The 16332-nt window shown below is 62.3% G+C and overlaps 1 protein-coding gene across 1 annotated transcript; it reads left to right on the top strand.

Annotated features, from left to right (window-relative positions):
• The first annotated feature begins 297 nt into the window (after window positions 1–297).
• On the top strand, window positions 298–13645 carry KLHL30 (kelch like family member 30). The gene is made up of 8 exons (XM_014842831.3): window positions 298–420; window positions 2511–3363; window positions 4801–4942; window positions 6969–7055; window positions 7668–7823; window positions 9183–9371; window positions 10167–10312; window positions 11726–13645. Exons 2-8 carry the CDS (start codon window positions 2590–2592, stop codon window positions 11975–11977), a joined length of 1746 nt encoding a protein of 581 aa, XP_014698317.1. The 5' UTR covers window positions 298–420; window positions 2511–2589; the 3' UTR covers window positions 11978–13645.
• Window positions 13646–16332: the final 2687 nt, after the last annotated feature.

Genomic DNA, 16332 nt, shown 5'->3' with positions numbered 1-16332 from the left:
GGGGCCCTCACAGGTCCCCTCCTGAGTCCCCCGCACAGGCAGCACTGTCCCCCTCTTGCAGAAGTGGGGAGCCACAGTCAGCCCCCACCCCAGTCAGCCTGACGCCCTCGCCCTGGAATGCTTCCTGCTGCCCATCCCCGTCCCCAGTCCCAGGAGGACTCAGCCTTCCTGACACAGAGTGACATGGGAAGTGTGGGCTCTCTGAGCGGACAGCCCGGAGGAGTCATCGCCTCTCTCCTTCCCCCACCGGCCCATCCCTCCCTCCTGATGCAGGCAGAGGCTAAAAATACCCTTTCGTCCCCACGTGGTCGCCCAGCCCAGCCCAGCCCAGCCCAGCAGGCCTGTATGCCCCTTGCCGGCTGGCCAGTCCTGTTCTCCGGCCTGCGTGCTCAGCACCGGGGTCCAGGGGCCGACAGAGAGGTAGGGTCTGGGGGTTCTGGAGGGGAGCAGACAGGAGGGGGAGCTGGGGACCAGGGAAGGGACCAGCAGGGCAGGGTGGGCTGCAGTGGGACAGCCCAGCTGCACGGAGATGATAGCGTTGGGTGGTTTGGAGAAAGACCCCCAACCCTGGTTGAGCCGGGCTCCTCGAGGTGGTGGGGGGGCTCGTGGGCCCGCCTTCCTTTGTGTCCTAGCTGGAGAGGCAGGGGGGGGAGGCTGGACCACACCCCCTGACTGCAGCCGGGCCACAGCATCCAGTCCCCGGCCGGAGCTTGCTCAGGCCCTTCCCTTGCTGTCCTGCCCCTCAGCCCTCCTCAATCCCCACCTGGGCAGACGCTGGCTTGAGGCTCCAAGACCCTGCAGAAGCCCCGCCTCGTGCTGGGACTACAGGGAGGCAGGTGTCCGCAGACACGGCTAAGGCCCCTCAGGAAGGTGGCTGGGCGCTCCAGCCCGCTGGCCCCTGTCGCCGCAGCAGCTGGCCAAAGGGAACACAACAATGATGGGAATGCAAGGCCTGGGGGCGGCGGCCGACTGGCTAATCTCTGGTCCTCCCCGGGGAGGGCAGAGCCGCCTTTGCCCGGCCAGAGGGCCTCCCTGGGGAGCGGGTCAGGCAGGACGGATGCCAGCCAGGGCCCCTGTCCTGTCCTGTCCGGGCATGAGCCCAGGCAGGTCCTTGGGCCCCAACGGAGGCTCCCTGGGTACCTCACTGCTCTACAGGATGGAGACGGGCACCCACGGGGAAGGGGGCCTCAAGCTCCCGCCAGCGGTGCTCTCACAGTAACCCAGCAAGACCCTCCTGCCCCTTGGCCTCGGGAGTTCCCCGGTTCTCCTTATGGGGCTTTGTCACTTTGATGGCACTTATTTCACCCAGCTTCTTGTCCCCATGGGCGCGCTGGCCCTTGTCCTACCCTCTGATGGCTCCGGAGGGCGCCCCCTGGTGGACGGGCCATTCCCTGACTGTGCAGCTTTCGGAAGCTGTGGGTCACGGGCGCGAAGGCCTCTGGCAGAACGTTTCTTTCTTGGAGTAAAACATCAGAAATGCGTAAATAAACATGCACATAATTAAATTAGCCCAGAAGAGGATCTGCTGAATCAGACAATGCAAAAACTGGGATGCGAAATCATCCTCCGGAAAGCCCCGTTGGGTTGTTTCTTTACCAACCTACACCCAGCGACGTGAAACCTGGGGGTTCAGGGCAAGGCCCCCGAGCCTGGCTCCCCCACTTCCTGGCTGTGTCATCTTGGACAAGTGACTTGAGCCTTTTGTGCCTCAGTTTCCTCACCTGTAAGAGGGACCCTCATGGCACCCACCTCACAGGGTTGTCGTGAGGGCTAAGTGACCAATTCGTGTGCCACACTCAGGACGTGGAGAGCACTGTGTTGGCGTGCTCATGCAGTCCCTTCGCCGCCAGCCTCTCAATCTGCAGATGAGGAAACTGGGACCAGAGAGGGGCGTGGCTCACCCAAGTTTGCCCCAGCAAGGTCTCGGCAGGCCGAGGCTCCATGTGATGCAGACAGTGAGGATGGGTGGGCAGCAAGCCTTTCAAATGCCCACAAAGCCCTCCCCACCAGTGTCGGCTCTGGGAGCAGAGGAAGCCACTTGGAGATTGGGGGCCACAGGGAGCCCCGTGTGTCAGGAGGTCTGTGCTGCGTAGCCCAGAGTTGGTGTGAAGTGGGTGCCATGAGGGTCCCTTTTACAGGTAGGGAAACTGAGGCACAAAAGGCTCAAGTCACTTGTCCAAGATGACACAGCTAGGAAGTGGGGGAGCCAGGCTCGGAGCCCAGGGCGGGGGTTCTCTTGCTGGCCCCGTCCTGCCCCAATGGCCTGGCTGTGTGTAGGTCTCCCACCCTCTGAACCTCGACCTCCTCACTGTGACTTGGAGGGAGCGCTGTGCCGTCCTCACGGGCTGTGGGGCTGCATCAGGGGAGATGTGCTTTGCCCAAGGTTGATGCTTAGCCAATGCTTGTCGAGGGGTGGAAAGGACTACGGACAGATGGTTGGATGGGTGGGTGACTGGGGGGATGAGACCATCCCCCTGACCCCGGCTGACTCTGCTCTCCTCTCTCCCTAGGATCCCAGGTGGGCACCAGGGCCCTTCTTCCTTGCGAGTGAGTGGGCTACAGGGCGCCCCTGCGGCTGCACTGGTATCCATGGTGCGGAACGTGGATGACCTGGACTTCCACCTGCCCTCGCATGCCCAGGACATGCTGGACGGCCTGCAGCGGCTGCGCTCGCAGCCCAAGCTGGCCGACGTCACGCTGCTGGTGGGGGACCAGGAGCTGCCCTGCCACCGCGGCCTCCTGGCACTGAGCAGCCCCTACTTCCACGCCATGTTTGCTGGCGACTTTGCTGAGAGCTTCTCGGCACGCGTGGAGCTGCGGGACGTGGAGCCCGCCATGGTGGGGCAGCTGGTGGACTTTGTGTACACGGGCCGGCTGACCGTCACGCAGGGCAACGTGGAGGCCCTGACCCGCACGGCCGCGCGCCTCCACTTCCCCGCTGTGCAGAAGGTCTGCGGCCGCTACCTGCAGCAGCAGCTGGACGCCACCAACTGCCTGGGCATCTGTGAGTTTGGGGAGCAGCAGGGGTTGCTGGGCGTGGCTGCCAAGGCCTGGGCCTTCCTGCGAGAGAACTTTGAGGCTGTAGCCCGGGAGGACGAGTTCCTGCAGCTGTCCCAAGACCGGCTGGCCACCTGTCTGGCAAGCGACCTGTTGCAGGTGCAGCCAGAGCAAAGCCGGCTGGAGGCCCTGCTGCGCTGGGTGCGCCATGACCCGCAAGCCCGGGCCACCCACCTGCCAGAGCTGCTCAGCCTGGTGCACCTGGACGCCGTGCCCAGGCCCTGCGTGCAGCAGCTGCTGGCCACAGAGCCGCTGATCCGGGAGTCAGAGGCATGTCAGGCGGCCCTGTCCCAGGGCCACAACGGGGTGAGTGAGGTGGGGAGCAGGGAGACCCCACCTGCATGGGGATGGAGGGTACAGAGTGGGCATCCCCACTGTGGCCCCACGCTTACAAGTCTACCTGCCTCGGGCCGGTTACCTGTGAGGGCATCGCCATTCACCCCCAAGTACAGACTGTACCCCTGTGTGTGCCAAGCCTTGTCCTGAAAGGAGCCCACAGCCTGGTGGGGACAAACCTGGAAACAGACCTAAAGCAGTGTGAGAAAGGGCAGCGCTGTGCTGGGGGCATCCTCGGTGGAGTGGTGGTCAGGGGGAGCTCTCTGGAGGCGGCGGCACCTCAGCTGGGCCTTAGAGGAGGGGAATAGGAGCTGGGCAGGAGGGCAAGCAATCCAGGAAGATGGCACGGTTGTGCAAGGGCGAGGAGCACGGACAGCATGGCAGCCGGCCATCACCTGACCCTCAGGAAGCTGCTCGAGAGTTTATGGGGTGCAATTTCCTATCTGTGCTGGCTGTGGGCCTGGCAGGCGGGGCAGGTCCTGATGAAGTGACAGCCCAGGGTGTCCCTGAAACAAGATGTTGATGAGTCTGTCTGCTGCTGGGCAGCCTGCTCAGGACCTTGCTCTGAAGACTCCTCGGGATCCGGGTCTGGGGACAAAGATGTGGCTCAGGCCAGGAGTGGGGTGTGTGGTGGCAGGATCCTAACCCCTGCACTGCCAGGCACTGCCAGGCACCATGGGGCTCCGCCGGGCTCCACCGGGCACAAGGGGCCAGCCTCATGCTGGAGCCGGCTGGAGGCCCCGCCTTGCTAGGTGTTGACCTTGTAATTGCTGGAGGCGGGCGGTCCAGGGTTCCATAGGAGGGGTCAGAGAGGCGGTAGGATGCGGCTCCGGGGAGCTCTGTGGGGTGGCTCCTTACCAACCAGGGAGGAACCATTCCAGCATCTGCTGCTGGGCCAGGGCCATCCTGGTGTGACCTGCTACGTGCTGGTCTGGGGGAGCTGGGCTCCACGAGGTGGGGCAGGACGCTTAAATGGGGAAGTGGGGACAGGGACTGGGGGTAGATTCCGAAGACGGGGGCAGGAACGCCTCCAAAAGCCATGAAGTGACTGCTGGTGGGGGAGCAGCTCTCATGTTCTGGACTCACATGGACCTGCTCCCAGTTCTGAGCACCTGCCGCCACACCCAGCCCCACGTGTATGTGTGTGCGTGTGCGTGTGCCCACGCGCATGTGTGCACAGGCACATGCACACACATGCACAAACACACAGGCATCCACACACCAAAGCTTGCCCCACCCCACACATGTGCATGGACACAGGGGCACACTTGTGGACCCACAGCCACCCCCATGCATCCAGGCCACCACCTGCCCCAGAAAATGCCCCTGAGGCCTGCCAGTGCCCGGGCCTCTCTCTCCGGGAGACAGCAGCCCTGCCCCTCTGATTCTAGCCCTCTTGGCCCGCAGGCGCTGCTGGCCCTCCCGCAGACACAGACGCTGGAGGAGGTGCTGGTGGTGGTGGGCGGGCGGGCGCTGGAGGAGGACGAGGAGGGCGCCGAGGAGCCGGCTCCCCACCCAGGGAACTTTGCCTTCTACAACACCAAGGCCAGTGAGTAGCCCCTCCCAGCGCCCAGGGCTCAGGCCCTGCACCCGACGTCAAAGGCTTGTGTCCATCTAGCGGGCAGAGCGAGTGAGGTGCACAGAGAGCAGTGGCCCCCTGAGTCCACAGTCCTGGGTGTGCCTGGGCCTCCCCGGGGGGCTGCAGAGGAGCCTGGGGGCCATGGCAGAGGGAGGGGATGCTGGGGGGGGGGCACTGTGGCCCACCTCTTTCCAGCCACAGCCCTGACTGTGGTCTTTTAGGTCCTGGGGTCCCAGATAAAGGACTCTGCTTCCCAGACTGCACTGGGGTGGGCAGGCGGGGGGCCACTGGCCTGAGTGAGGTGAGCAGCCTGGCCAGCTGCTTCTTCTTGGTGCCCTCTCCCCTGTGCACCCACTGGAACCGTGGGCCCAAGAGGCGAACAGGCAGCTGGGCATGTAGGCAGCCTGGAGGGGTGAGAGCTCGGGGTCTGGATTGGCCCGAATGGGGTTCTAATTCCCACCCTTGAGTGGTCACCTCACCTCCCTGAGCCTCAGTTCCTTCATCTGTGAAACGGGCTCCTCACACAGTCGTAATGCAATGCCAACAGGCTCAGGGGGCCAGGCCTTCCATTTGGATGTGGCCTCTCATTCGGGGTGGGGGATGGCATTCCCTCTTGGGAAAGGAGGAAGAGAGGACGGGCAGCAGGGGCCGTGGAGGGGCCGTGCTGGCCCCGGGCAGCTCTTCAGAAAGCACGGATGAGGGCTGGCTGGTATCCTGGGGCCCCCAGGCAGGTCGCCACCGTCCCCATGGCGTCAGCGGCTGGTGGCTCCAGGAAGTCAGAGGCCAGCTGTCCCAGGTCAGGGCTGACGAGACGGGATTTGGGGCTGACGTCAGGGGATGAGCTCTGCTGGTTCCGCCTGGGAGCAGCTGTCCCTCGGACCCCGCGGGGAGTTGGGGGGGGGGGGGCGGGGAACGCTGGCAGGCAAAGGCCTGGTGACCGCTGGGCAATCCCCACCCTGGGGTGACACAGACATGAGTCAGGGGGACATGCAGTCCCTGCCCAGCGGGCAGGTGCCCAACAAGGCCAGGAGCTCCTTGTGTCCCGAAAACTGTCACAAACAGTAAACAGAGTCTCCCGGGGGGACATCCCCGAGGCCTGGGTCTCTCACAGCCTTCCACAAACACCCAAAACATGTCCATTTATAGGACTTACATTCCCACGTTTGTCTCGTTTTGATTTTTTCAAAGCATTTTTTCATCTCGTGCCTCAGTTTACCTCACGTAGCTCCGTGAAGGCAGATCCAACATGTGCACATTGCTCTGTCCCTCACAATAGCCACAGTGGTCCTAACAGCCACCATCAGCTGAGCAGTTGCCGTGTGACAGACAGGTGTCATCTCACGCAGTCCCTCCCCGAGAGCTGGGAATTACCCCGTCCTACAGACGAGGAAACCGAGGCTGGGGTTTGCCCAAGGCCACACGGCTGGCCTGCAAGAGCTGGGATTCGGACCCACTCTGCCTCCTGCCAGGCCTGAATCTGATCCCCTACACGCCCCTGGCTGCACGTGAGCACAGAAGGTGCCGGGGATGAAGGAATGAATGAATGAGGAATGAATGAATGATGTTTGTATTATGACTCACTAGTGACCAGAGATCAGGCCCCTTAACCCATCACCCCATCTGACTGGGGTCAGTGCGGTCAACTGCAGGGTCAGGGTGAGACCTGGCCTCTGGACTTCGGCCGCCTCTCTGCTCACCCTGGGTGTGGTCCTGTGTCCAGTCTGGGTTCTGGGCTCCAAAGGGCAGCATGGGGAGGTAGGGGCCACCAGGGACCAGGCCTGGCAGTGGCACACACAGCATCCAGGGCTGCCTCGGACCCCCACCTCCCCTGGGTGTCTCCCCCAACCACTGCACCCGGCTGAGTGCTCCCCCTTGGCCTTCCACCGGTGAAGGGACATCTGTGCAGCCACTGGGTGGAGGGGCGCTGAGGGGCGAGGGGAGGCCCCAGCAGCGAGCTCAGCCCCTCTAACCCCCTGCCTCTCTCTCTTCCCGCCAGAGAGGTGGATGGCGCTCCCAGACTTCCCTGACTACCACAAGTGGGGCTTCTCCTTGGCAGCGCTGAACAACGCCGTCTATGTCACAGGTGGGCAGGTGGGGGCCCTGCAGAGCCGCCTCGGAGCCAAGCTCCCAGCGGCTTTGTCAGGGCAGCCGATCTGAACTCTGAACATAACTCCAGCGAGAACCAGCTCTCCCCCTTCACCCAACCGGACCCCTGACAGTTGAGTCAAGGCTCTTCCAGAACTTTCCATGATGTGAAAAATGAGGAAATTTAAACTCCCCGGGTCCACACATGGGTGCAGGGAGCCATTCCCTGATCTGTCTGACAGGGACCCCCAGCATGGCCTTGCTCTGCTTTTGCAGCCCGGGCCTCCCCAGAACGAACTGTGCAATCGGCGGGGGGGGATGGTGTCACTCTGCTCTTTCATATCTTAAAAGTTGGGGGTCCTTGTAAGATTTGGTTGGGGAAAAAGCTTCCATGGATGGAGGTTTGAAACCACTGATCTTGTCCCCTTTGTTTATGGGGCACAGAGGGACATGTCTAAGTTGTATGTACCACCACGGTCCCACCCCAGCCAGCGTCTGGCAGCGTGGAGGCCTGGCAGGGGGAGAGGGGGCAGGCCTCACGGTGTCCGGCCCCCACTGGTCAGGAGATCCCAGGCTGGTGGGCGCCCGAGTGACAGCACTCCTCTGGCAGGTGGCTCTCGGGGCACCAAGACGGACACCTGGTCAACCACGCAGGCCTGGTGCTTCCTGCTGACGGAGGCAGCCTGGAAGCCCGTGGCCCCCATGCTGAAGGCCCGTACGAACCACGCCAGCGCGGCACTCAACGGGGAGATCTATGCCATTGGTGGTAAGGCGCCCCCCCATCCCCCTGGGCGCCTCCTGCTCGTCCGAGCCCCCTCCCCTCCTCTCTGCAGCCTGGGAGCCCCTGCATCCCACAAACAAGCCTCCTGCCCCAACGCCCCCACCAGGGACCAGAGAACCCCCCATGCTTGCCTCAGGGATGACAGAGGTGCAGCTCCCCACTCCTGCCCACAGGAGCTCGCTGTCTGGGGTAAATGAGCCCCCCCAAGGACTCCCAGTCAGGCTGTGCCACCTACCATCTGGGCGTCCTGGGCTGAGGCTCAGCCACCAGCCTCAGCAGCCAGCTCCAGGGTGACTCTGATGTGCTCCGGGGACCCAGAAAACAGGGCCATGAGTCAGTCGCCAAAGGGGGACCCATGAGGAGCTGGGGCCTCGAGCTGACCGTGGAGAGAACCACTCCCGTCCCAGACCCTTGGGCTTGGCCCTCAGCTCCAGGTCACCTCCTCAGTGAAGTCTCTGGGATAAGGGGACCCACAGTGGGTCCCTCTGCTGTCACCTTTGTCCCTACCATGCACCCAGCCTGAGCACAGGGGTCCACCCTATCCCCCTCACACCCAGGGCTACGGCGAGAAGTGACCCCAGGGATGCTCACGGTTAGATGAATATTGAAAAACGAAATGCGTGTGGCTGAGCAAGATTCCCACAACCTGTGTAGGTGACGGACTGGCCCTGAGGCCACTTCTAAATGTCCCCACCTGCCCTGAGCAGCCCCTTTTCTCTCAATGGCTGCATGTCATCCCCCCCACCCCCGCCAAGAGCAGGCACAGCTCCTGAGCCCAGGACAACTTGGGGCCCCAGGCTCTCAGAGGCTGAGGGGGGCCCCCAGGGAGAGCAGGAGTGCCCACCGTCCCATGGGCAGGTCCGCATCAACATCACATCCCGGCTCTCGGGGGCTGGGGTGGGGGTTGCCTACAGCTCCAGGGTCTTACCTCTTACAGCTACCCAGGACTGAGCTCCCCCACCCCAGGGAAGGACACCCACCATGTGGGAGGCCCGGAAGTGGCGGCCTCCGGGGGCCCCCACGGCACCTTTCCAACCCGGCCTGGGCTCTGAGGGTTGAGAGTGGCAGGGCTTCACTGTGAGGTCTCCTCGAGCATTCTGGAGTCAGGTACTCCTGAGTGCCCACTCCTTGGCAGTGTGGCCCTCGCTCTCGGAGTCTCAGTTTCCCTCTCTGTGAAATGGTGGTAACTCACCCATCTCACACGGCTGGGCCCTCTTTCACCTCCCTTCCCTCCTGGGACACCCAGAGTGGCCCCTGCGGCCTCTACAGATCCTCTGACCCTGCGTGTCTGGGAACCATCCTTATCCCCACCCCCCTGCATCCCTGACCCTCCCACCTCCGCAGGTACCACTCTGGACGTGGTGGAGGTGGAGAGCTACGACCCCTACACGGACACCTGGACGCCCGTGAGCCCAGCCCTCAAGTATGTCAGCAATTTCTCAGCGGCCGGCTGCCAGGGCCGGCTCTACCTGGTGGGCTCCAGCGCCTGCAAGTACAACGCGCTCGCCCTCCAGTGCTACAGTCCCGTCACAGGTGGGGGCTGGGGCCGGGGGCGGGGGCAGGGGCAGGCGGCCCCGGGCCTCTTACAAAGGTCAGACGTGGATGGGACAGTGGGGGAAGAGGGCCGAGGAAGCAGGGAAGCAAGGGGGTCGCCAGCACAGGGCCACAGCCCCATCCCAGCCTAGAGGTGCCGGGGCTGGGGGATGGTGGCAGGGTGCCCATGGCCAGGGGATGGCGAAGCCCAGGCCCGGGTCCTAAAAGTTCTCTGGCTGGGGCATCCACCTGGAACTGGCCTCATGAGCCAGGAGCCGTGGCCCAGACCCCCCAAGGCCAGGTGGGTGCTAACTGGGACTCTGGGTGCTGTAGCAGGGTTTGGCCCCAGCTGGGCTCTCTTGGGCTCAGTGGCCCTCCCACCCCATCTCTGACCCTCCATCCCATCCTCCACACGGTGGAGATGACAATAGGACCCATTTTGCAGGGTGGGTGTGAGGATTCCACAGGAGATGGACTGGACCCAGGGTCAAGAACCCAGGGGCGACGAGTCAGGGTGGGGCGGGTTGGGTGGCAGCCAGGCCAAGGGCTCTGAGTGCCCTAAAGTCCTGCTGAGGACCTGGGGACGAGGTTCCAAGGGCGCCCTGCCCGCACCAGCCTGCCCACCCAGCCCAGGGGCAGTGAGGCTGGTGAGGCTCGGGCAGTGGGCAGCCTGTGGTGCCCCCACAACCCCCCCAATCCCACCAGGCCCTCACTCCTGAGCCTCAGAGAGGGGCCTTCCCCTGGGGCCCCACCTGGTCCCCCCGGTGACAGTGGGCCTGTGCTATGTCCCCGCAGATACATGGAGCGTCATCGCCTCCCCCTTCCTCCCCAAGTACCTGTCCTCGCCGCGCTGTGCTGCCCTGCAGGGGGCGCTCTACTTGGTCGGAGACAACACCAAGAAGGTCTATGTGTATGACCCAGGGGCCAACCTGTGGCAGAAGGTGGGCCTCAGCCTCCCTCCCAGTGCCACCCGCCCCCCAGGACTCCTGACTCTGCAGAGAGCAGGCTGCGGACAGGGGATGTGGGGCTGTCACTACATGGGGCGGGCAGCGAAGGGAGAGATGAGAACCAACGACCACGGGCTGCTGGTCACCTTGGTGCTCTGTCCCCAGCATAAGGCCACCTGTCCTCCTTCTCAGGGAGCAAAATTGGGCTCACGGGGGCTGCTTCAGGGACAGCTAGACTAAGCAAGAGCACTTCCTTCCTGGTACTGGCCAGGCCTGAGAGGGAGTGAGTCTCCTGTCCCTGGGGGTGATCAAGCCAGGGAGGGGACTCCTGAGCTGTGGGTGAGGTGGGAGCAGCCAGCTCCTTGGCGTCCCATTTCCCCCAGTGCAGCCGCTTCTCCCCTCCTCCCCCACCATCAGACCCGGGGGACAGGACAAGAGGTGGGCATCTCAAGACCTGTCCTCGGGGCCACAGGTCCTTTCCCCACCTTCCTTCCAGAGAAAGAGGAGGGACAGTGCCTGGAGCCCATGGTGGCCTCTATACTAGCTGGACATCCTAGGCCTTGAGGGTCTCAGTCCCCGGAGGCCCCAGGAGGTGGCACTGCTTCCAGAGCCACCCCAGGAAGGCCATGCTGGGCAGCCAGGCAACATGAGGGCCTCTGCGGTCCGGCTGACTGCAGCTGTCCCCTGGCGTCAGTGCTCAGCTGACCGGAGGCCCCCGTCACAGAGTCGGAACAGGTGCAGGGCGGGCCCTGGCAGGCTGGCGCTTTCTTCCTGGGCCCTGTCAGCTGGGCCTCAGCCTGGCCTCTCCCAGCCTACGCCACTGTTCTGGGCTGGGGTCCCAGCCGTGTGGGGCTCCCCTTTGTCCTCTCCAGGCCTGGGTGCTTCCAGAAGTGCCCACATCTCTCTCTGGCCTCTGGAAAGCTGCTGGCCCTCACCCCACAGTCCCTCTCCAGGGCACTCCTGAGGCCACGGGCCGAGGCAGGGGGTGCAGGGGCAGAGCGAGGGGTCCCACGGGGCGAGGGGTCACATGTGCATCTGTCAAGGCTGTGGCCACATCTGTCCCATCCAAGAGAGCAGCTGAGTCAGAGGCCCAGCCCAGTCCTCATCCTGGGAGGCAGCTCCAGCCTCCACATCCCCCACCCCCGCTGAGTCCCCAACTTCACCCTGGGAGATGTGGGTTGGAGGGGAGCAGTGGGGTCTCCCCACTAAAGGGAGAGTCTGTGGGGTCCTGGAGGGGGAGGTGGGGGGAGTTACAGGTCCCCAGGTAGCAGGTGTGCTGGTGCCCTGGACAGGATGGCGGGTGAGTACTGGCTGTCCTCTCTGCCTGTCCCCCGCCCCGCCACCCAAGGGCACCCCTGGCCACCCCCTCCAGCAGCCCACTGGGCACTGACCGCTGACCATCCACAGGTGCAGTCCCTGCACAGCCTGCATGAGAACGGTGCGCTGGTGCCGCTGGGCGACGCGCTCTACGTGACCGGCGGCCGCTGGCAGGGCATGGACGGCGACTACCACGTGGAGATGGAGGCTTACGACCGCGGGCGCGACGCCTGGGTCCGCCACGGCGCCCTGCCCCGCCTCTGGCTCTACCACGGGGCCTCCAGCATCTTCCTGGACATCTCCAAATGGACGCAGCCCTTCAGCCCCGCCCAGGAGCACTGAGCAGCTCCTCGTCATACCTGGGGGGGCCAGCAGAGCCCCCACCCCTGTGGGATGGCCCCCCTCTTATTTTTGTTTGTTTGTTCACTAAGTGCCACCGTCCCCTCCAGGGCTTGGGCTGGGCTCGGGCCACCAGGGACGTCAGAGGACACAGCCTTGCTCTCTGCAGCCACCACCCCAAACTCCTAGCTGACCCATGGCAAGGGCTGGGCCTCAGGATGCCTGTATAGAGGGGAGACCTCAGAAGAAGGAACTGAGGGCTCCGAGGAAGCATTGTGAAAACTCTCGGACTCTGAATGTTGGCCCTTCCGGGCTGTGTCCCACTGGTGGTTTTTGCAGGAGTTGCACAAATGAAGGGTGACACGGATTGGCCCGGGAAGCTGAAGCTGTTGGAGAGGGTGGGCACAGAGCAAAGGGCCCTGGGGTGGGGTCAGCACCAGGCCTTCATGGGCCTGCTTCTGCCTGGCCCACAGCTGTGTGACCATAGTCAGCAGCTGCCCCTCTCTGGGCCTCAGGCACATGGGACCGGCTCCGGTGGGCTGTCATCTCTCCCTGCTCCCAGCCTTGCATGCTGGCACCTTGTTTCCAAAGCTTGCTCCTGGGGACCCAGGAGGCCCAGCCCTTTCTGTGCCACATCTCCCAGGAGGACAGCACCGAGGGAGGCACTGGAAGGAAGGATGTGGGGTGTGGGGGCCAGGAGAGAGGGCTTTTCTGCCTGCCAGGGGTGTGCGACTTGGGGGGGAGGGCCAGCAAAGTCTTCCCAGGGAGGTGAGCAGGAAGGGGTGCTCCCTGGCCAGGATTCCCCCTGTTTATAGGGGCGGTTCCCTTCAAAACCAAGGCTCTTCCTCAGAGTGGAGGTCCCCAGTGGGGCTGGGGGTCCTGCAGGGATTTCCAGGAATGCCTCTTGGGTGCGTTGGTGGCTGACTCCCAGATGACTTCCTGAGCGAGGCTGGCATCCAATGGGCTCCTCCTGCAGCACGTGGTGACTCAGGGTGGCTCAGGGCTCTCCCAGAGCCCCCGGGGCAGCCGGAGACCCCTCACAGAGCTAGCTCAGCCTCCCTGCCCCTTCTCCCTCCTCCTGAACAAGGCGCAATTTGTGACCAAGGGGACAACAAAGGACTCCCACTGGGCGCTCGGTGGCCTCCCCCTTTGTCACAGGCTCCATCGGGGGACACAGGGCTGCAAGTCGAGAGTTCCAGGCCCAGCCCTGGCACTGACCAGCAGAGGTCTTGGGTAGCTCCAGTCTCCCTCTGGACCTGGGGTTCCTCTCCAGGGTCAGCCCACAGGCCCTCCGTGAATCCATCAGGGACCAGAGAGGCCTCTGACATCCCTGGTTCTGAGGAAGGAATCCCCAGGTCCCTCCAGCTTCCAAAGATGTAGATCCACCGGGCTCCCAGACCTGACTCCTCACGCCCGGATCTCTTGGTGGGGAATGGAGTTGGCCCCGCAGGGCCCAGAGAGAGCAGGGCCTCCTGAGTGTCTGCTCCCAAGGCAGCAGGAGTCCCGGACCTGAGGACACCTAGCCAGCTGGTGGAGTGGGTAAAAATGAGGATGAAGGTTTCTGGGATCCTTGAATCTTTCCGTAAGAAAATCTTCTGAAATGTTTTCTAGACAATTCTTGAAGTTACTCAGCTAAGTGCTGTTTCAAAATAAAGACTCAATATGTCAAAATGGACTTATTTTTTTCACAGTTGGGCAGTTGACAAGGTGGTGTCCTGGAACAAGGCTTGCTTTCTGCTCCTGTGCGCCATCATGGCAATGGGAGGCAGTTCCTGGGGTGGGGGAGCACATCCCACTCCAGGGCCTGGGCCTCCCCTTTGGGGTACCAAATTGCCCCTAGTCTGATCAGCTGGACTGCGCCTATTCAGGGCGCTGGATTAGGGCAATTGCATCCTTTAGGACCCCAGGAGGAAACAGATGGCCCCACAAATTGGGTTATAGGGGACAATTAAATGAAGGGTGCTTTCCAAGGTGTGGGCCGGCTGACAGGAACTCAGCAAGGACTTAAGGGGCCCCCAGGGCTGGCAACAGCTGGCAACCTTCACCATCCCTCTGCCTCCAGGGGCAAAGGAAGGAGCAGACGCAGACTCCAGGAGGAGAGCCGGAGGGAGAGGGCTGCCAAGGAGCCGGGGTCTTTGCTGATGGAATGCAGCCCCTGACACCGCCACCTGCAGCCCAGTGGGGAGAAGTGGCGGAATAGATACCCCCACCTCCCTCTCTTTCCTGCCCCGTAGTCTCTCACTAGTGCCTCCCACTGGCCAAACCCAACCAGAATCAGAAGGAAGACAGGCCATTGACACAGTTCATGGCGGCCAGCCCGCAGGGACAGGTAGCAGGTGGAGAAGGTAGACAGGGACCAGGATGGGCAAATGGAAGATGTCTGGCACGCACATCAAACGTTCAAGAGATTCTCATGTAAGACAGACATTAATGGACTAATTCACACAAGGAACAGATGGAGCAGCCGAAGGCAGCGTCTTGCCTCATCAAAGTCCGCAGGAAAACAAGGACTCATTAGAAGCTTTGGGGCTAGTCTGGCTTCTAGAAAGGGCAGTGGAGACCTTGGAACATGTGCAAAAGCCCACCACACTCTCAGGCCCAGGGGGGGGCCAACCACCTCCCCAGCCCCAGAGTATTCACATCTGCCAGGTGGGTGTGTGTTGTCTTTCCCACAATGTTGGGTAAACTGAGACACTGCGCCTGCCCCAGCAGACCTCAGCCCTCAGGGACCACACAGTGTCCTCAGGAGCCAGGCCCAGCACAACCAGCTGGGGCTCAGCTCCTTTTCGTTCCCAGGTGAGCCAGGGTCCAGGGATGTTTCTAGCCACTTCCATCAGACTTGGGTTTTCCAGTACCTCCCAGACAAGACCCTTTTATTATTGGGTATCTTCCTTGTACCGGGCAGGGACAGTGATGTCTGGAATAGAGCAGTTGACACTCTCATGTAAATGTGTGTCATTAAATGGACTGTTCAAATGACAGTTCACCGTTGTCACTTTAGACCACTGCTCCAGTTGGTTGGTTGACCAGTTGGCCCAGTGGAAAGTCTGCGTATTGACCTGGAGCCTGTCCGTGACTTAAGAAGGAGGTGGTCACAGCCACATGCAATGGAAGGATGTCGACTCCTGCAGGGCCGTCTCATTCACCTTTGCTCCCCAGCACCCCCAGCACAGTGCTGTCACTCAGCCTGAAGTGTGGCTGCCGTTGCCGTGTGTCTGTGATTCTCCTGAGGCCCCAGCACCAGGCACACAGGAGGCCAGCCAGGCATGCAGCTGATTAACTGAAGAACGAAGTGGACTGAGACGAGAACCTTCACGGAGGAAGCAATTCCCTGTTTGCCGTGAATATCCCTGGAGCCGACATGATTTCCTCAAGCTGTGGGGGCTGGACCCCAGAGAAGCTTTCATTTGGTGGCTCAAGGACCTTGAGCCAGTCCCAAAATCTGAGCCTCAGTTTCCTCATCTGTGTTATGGGGACAATCACGTGATCTGAGAACTAGGTGATGTCATGTGCTGGGGAGGCTCCGGTAAACAGCGAAGGTCGCCTTCCTTGTGCATCGGGAGGCCACACAGCAAGTCGACTTCAGGCTCCCATTGTGTTCTGGGGCAAAGGGAGCTTTTATTCCCATGACTTCATCACAAAGGTCCTTCCTTTGGAGGAAGAGAGAAGAGTGGGAACAGCTTGACTGCATCAGGCTGCTGGGAAGCCAGCGCGGAGGCCGTGACATGAGGGCCCAAGAATGAAGATTAGATTTCAGCCAGGCGTGAAGGCGTGTGGGGGAGGCCACCTCGAGCCCTGCCTGGGTCCCCTTCTGTGGATGCTCACTCAGTACCCTATCCAGGGGTGGATCAACTTGCCTCCAGATGCTGCCTCTGCTTCTGAACCTGTGGGCTGCTGCTACAGGCAGCAGGGGCCTCGGCGCCATCAGAAGACCATTTCTGGTGGTCCCTGATCCATGCGTTTCTTTGCTAAGCTCAGCCTTCCCCTGCGTGGAGGCCGTTTTTGAAATGTGACCCCAGAAGCACGCAGGGAGCCCACCTGAAGGCCCCAGCCCTTTGTGCCCTCCTGCCCCAGGTCCAGCTGAGTCACAACCTTGGGATCGTGTTACAGGACGCAGCACCAGCACCAGAACCGATTTGATTTGGGCCCTCTGGCAGGGCCTATGACATCACTAGGATTGTTCACTGTTTGGGAAAATAACTGTTTTTCACATGGCAACAGCTCCTGTCCTCAACGCTGGCCTCCTGCGGGCTGGGGCCCCCCACTGTGAGGTGGAAATGATGTCACATGAACACAAGATCACATTCCCCAGATCGGGTCCTTCCATCCCCACATGTCACCCGCATTACCAAAGGTGA

The sequence above is a fragment of the Equus asinus genome, chromosome 19, assembly GCF_041296235.1.
Source record: "Equus asinus isolate D_3611 breed Donkey chromosome 19, EquAss-T2T_v2, whole genome shotgun sequence".
NCBI classification, from domain to species: Eukaryota; Metazoa; Chordata; class Mammalia; order Perissodactyla; family Equidae; genus Equus; species Equus asinus.
The sequence above is the reverse complement of the archived record's forward strand: the minus strand, read 5'-3'. Positions and strand labels throughout refer to the sequence as shown.

Bases quoted from the DNA above. Each gene is read 5' to 3' on its own strand.
- KLHL30 (XM_014842831.3), top strand. From the start codon at position 2,590: ATGGTGCGGAACGTGGATGACCTGGACTTCCACCTGCCCTCGCATGCC. The intron at 7,056-7,667 runs GTGGGCAGGTGG...CTCCTCTGGCAG, and splicing joins CAACGCCGTCTATGTCACAG to GTGGCTCTCGGGGCACCAAG. The intron at 7,824-9,182 runs GTAAGGCGCCCC...CCACCTCCGCAG, and splicing joins GGAGATCTATGCCATTGGTG to GTACCACTCTGGACGTGGTG.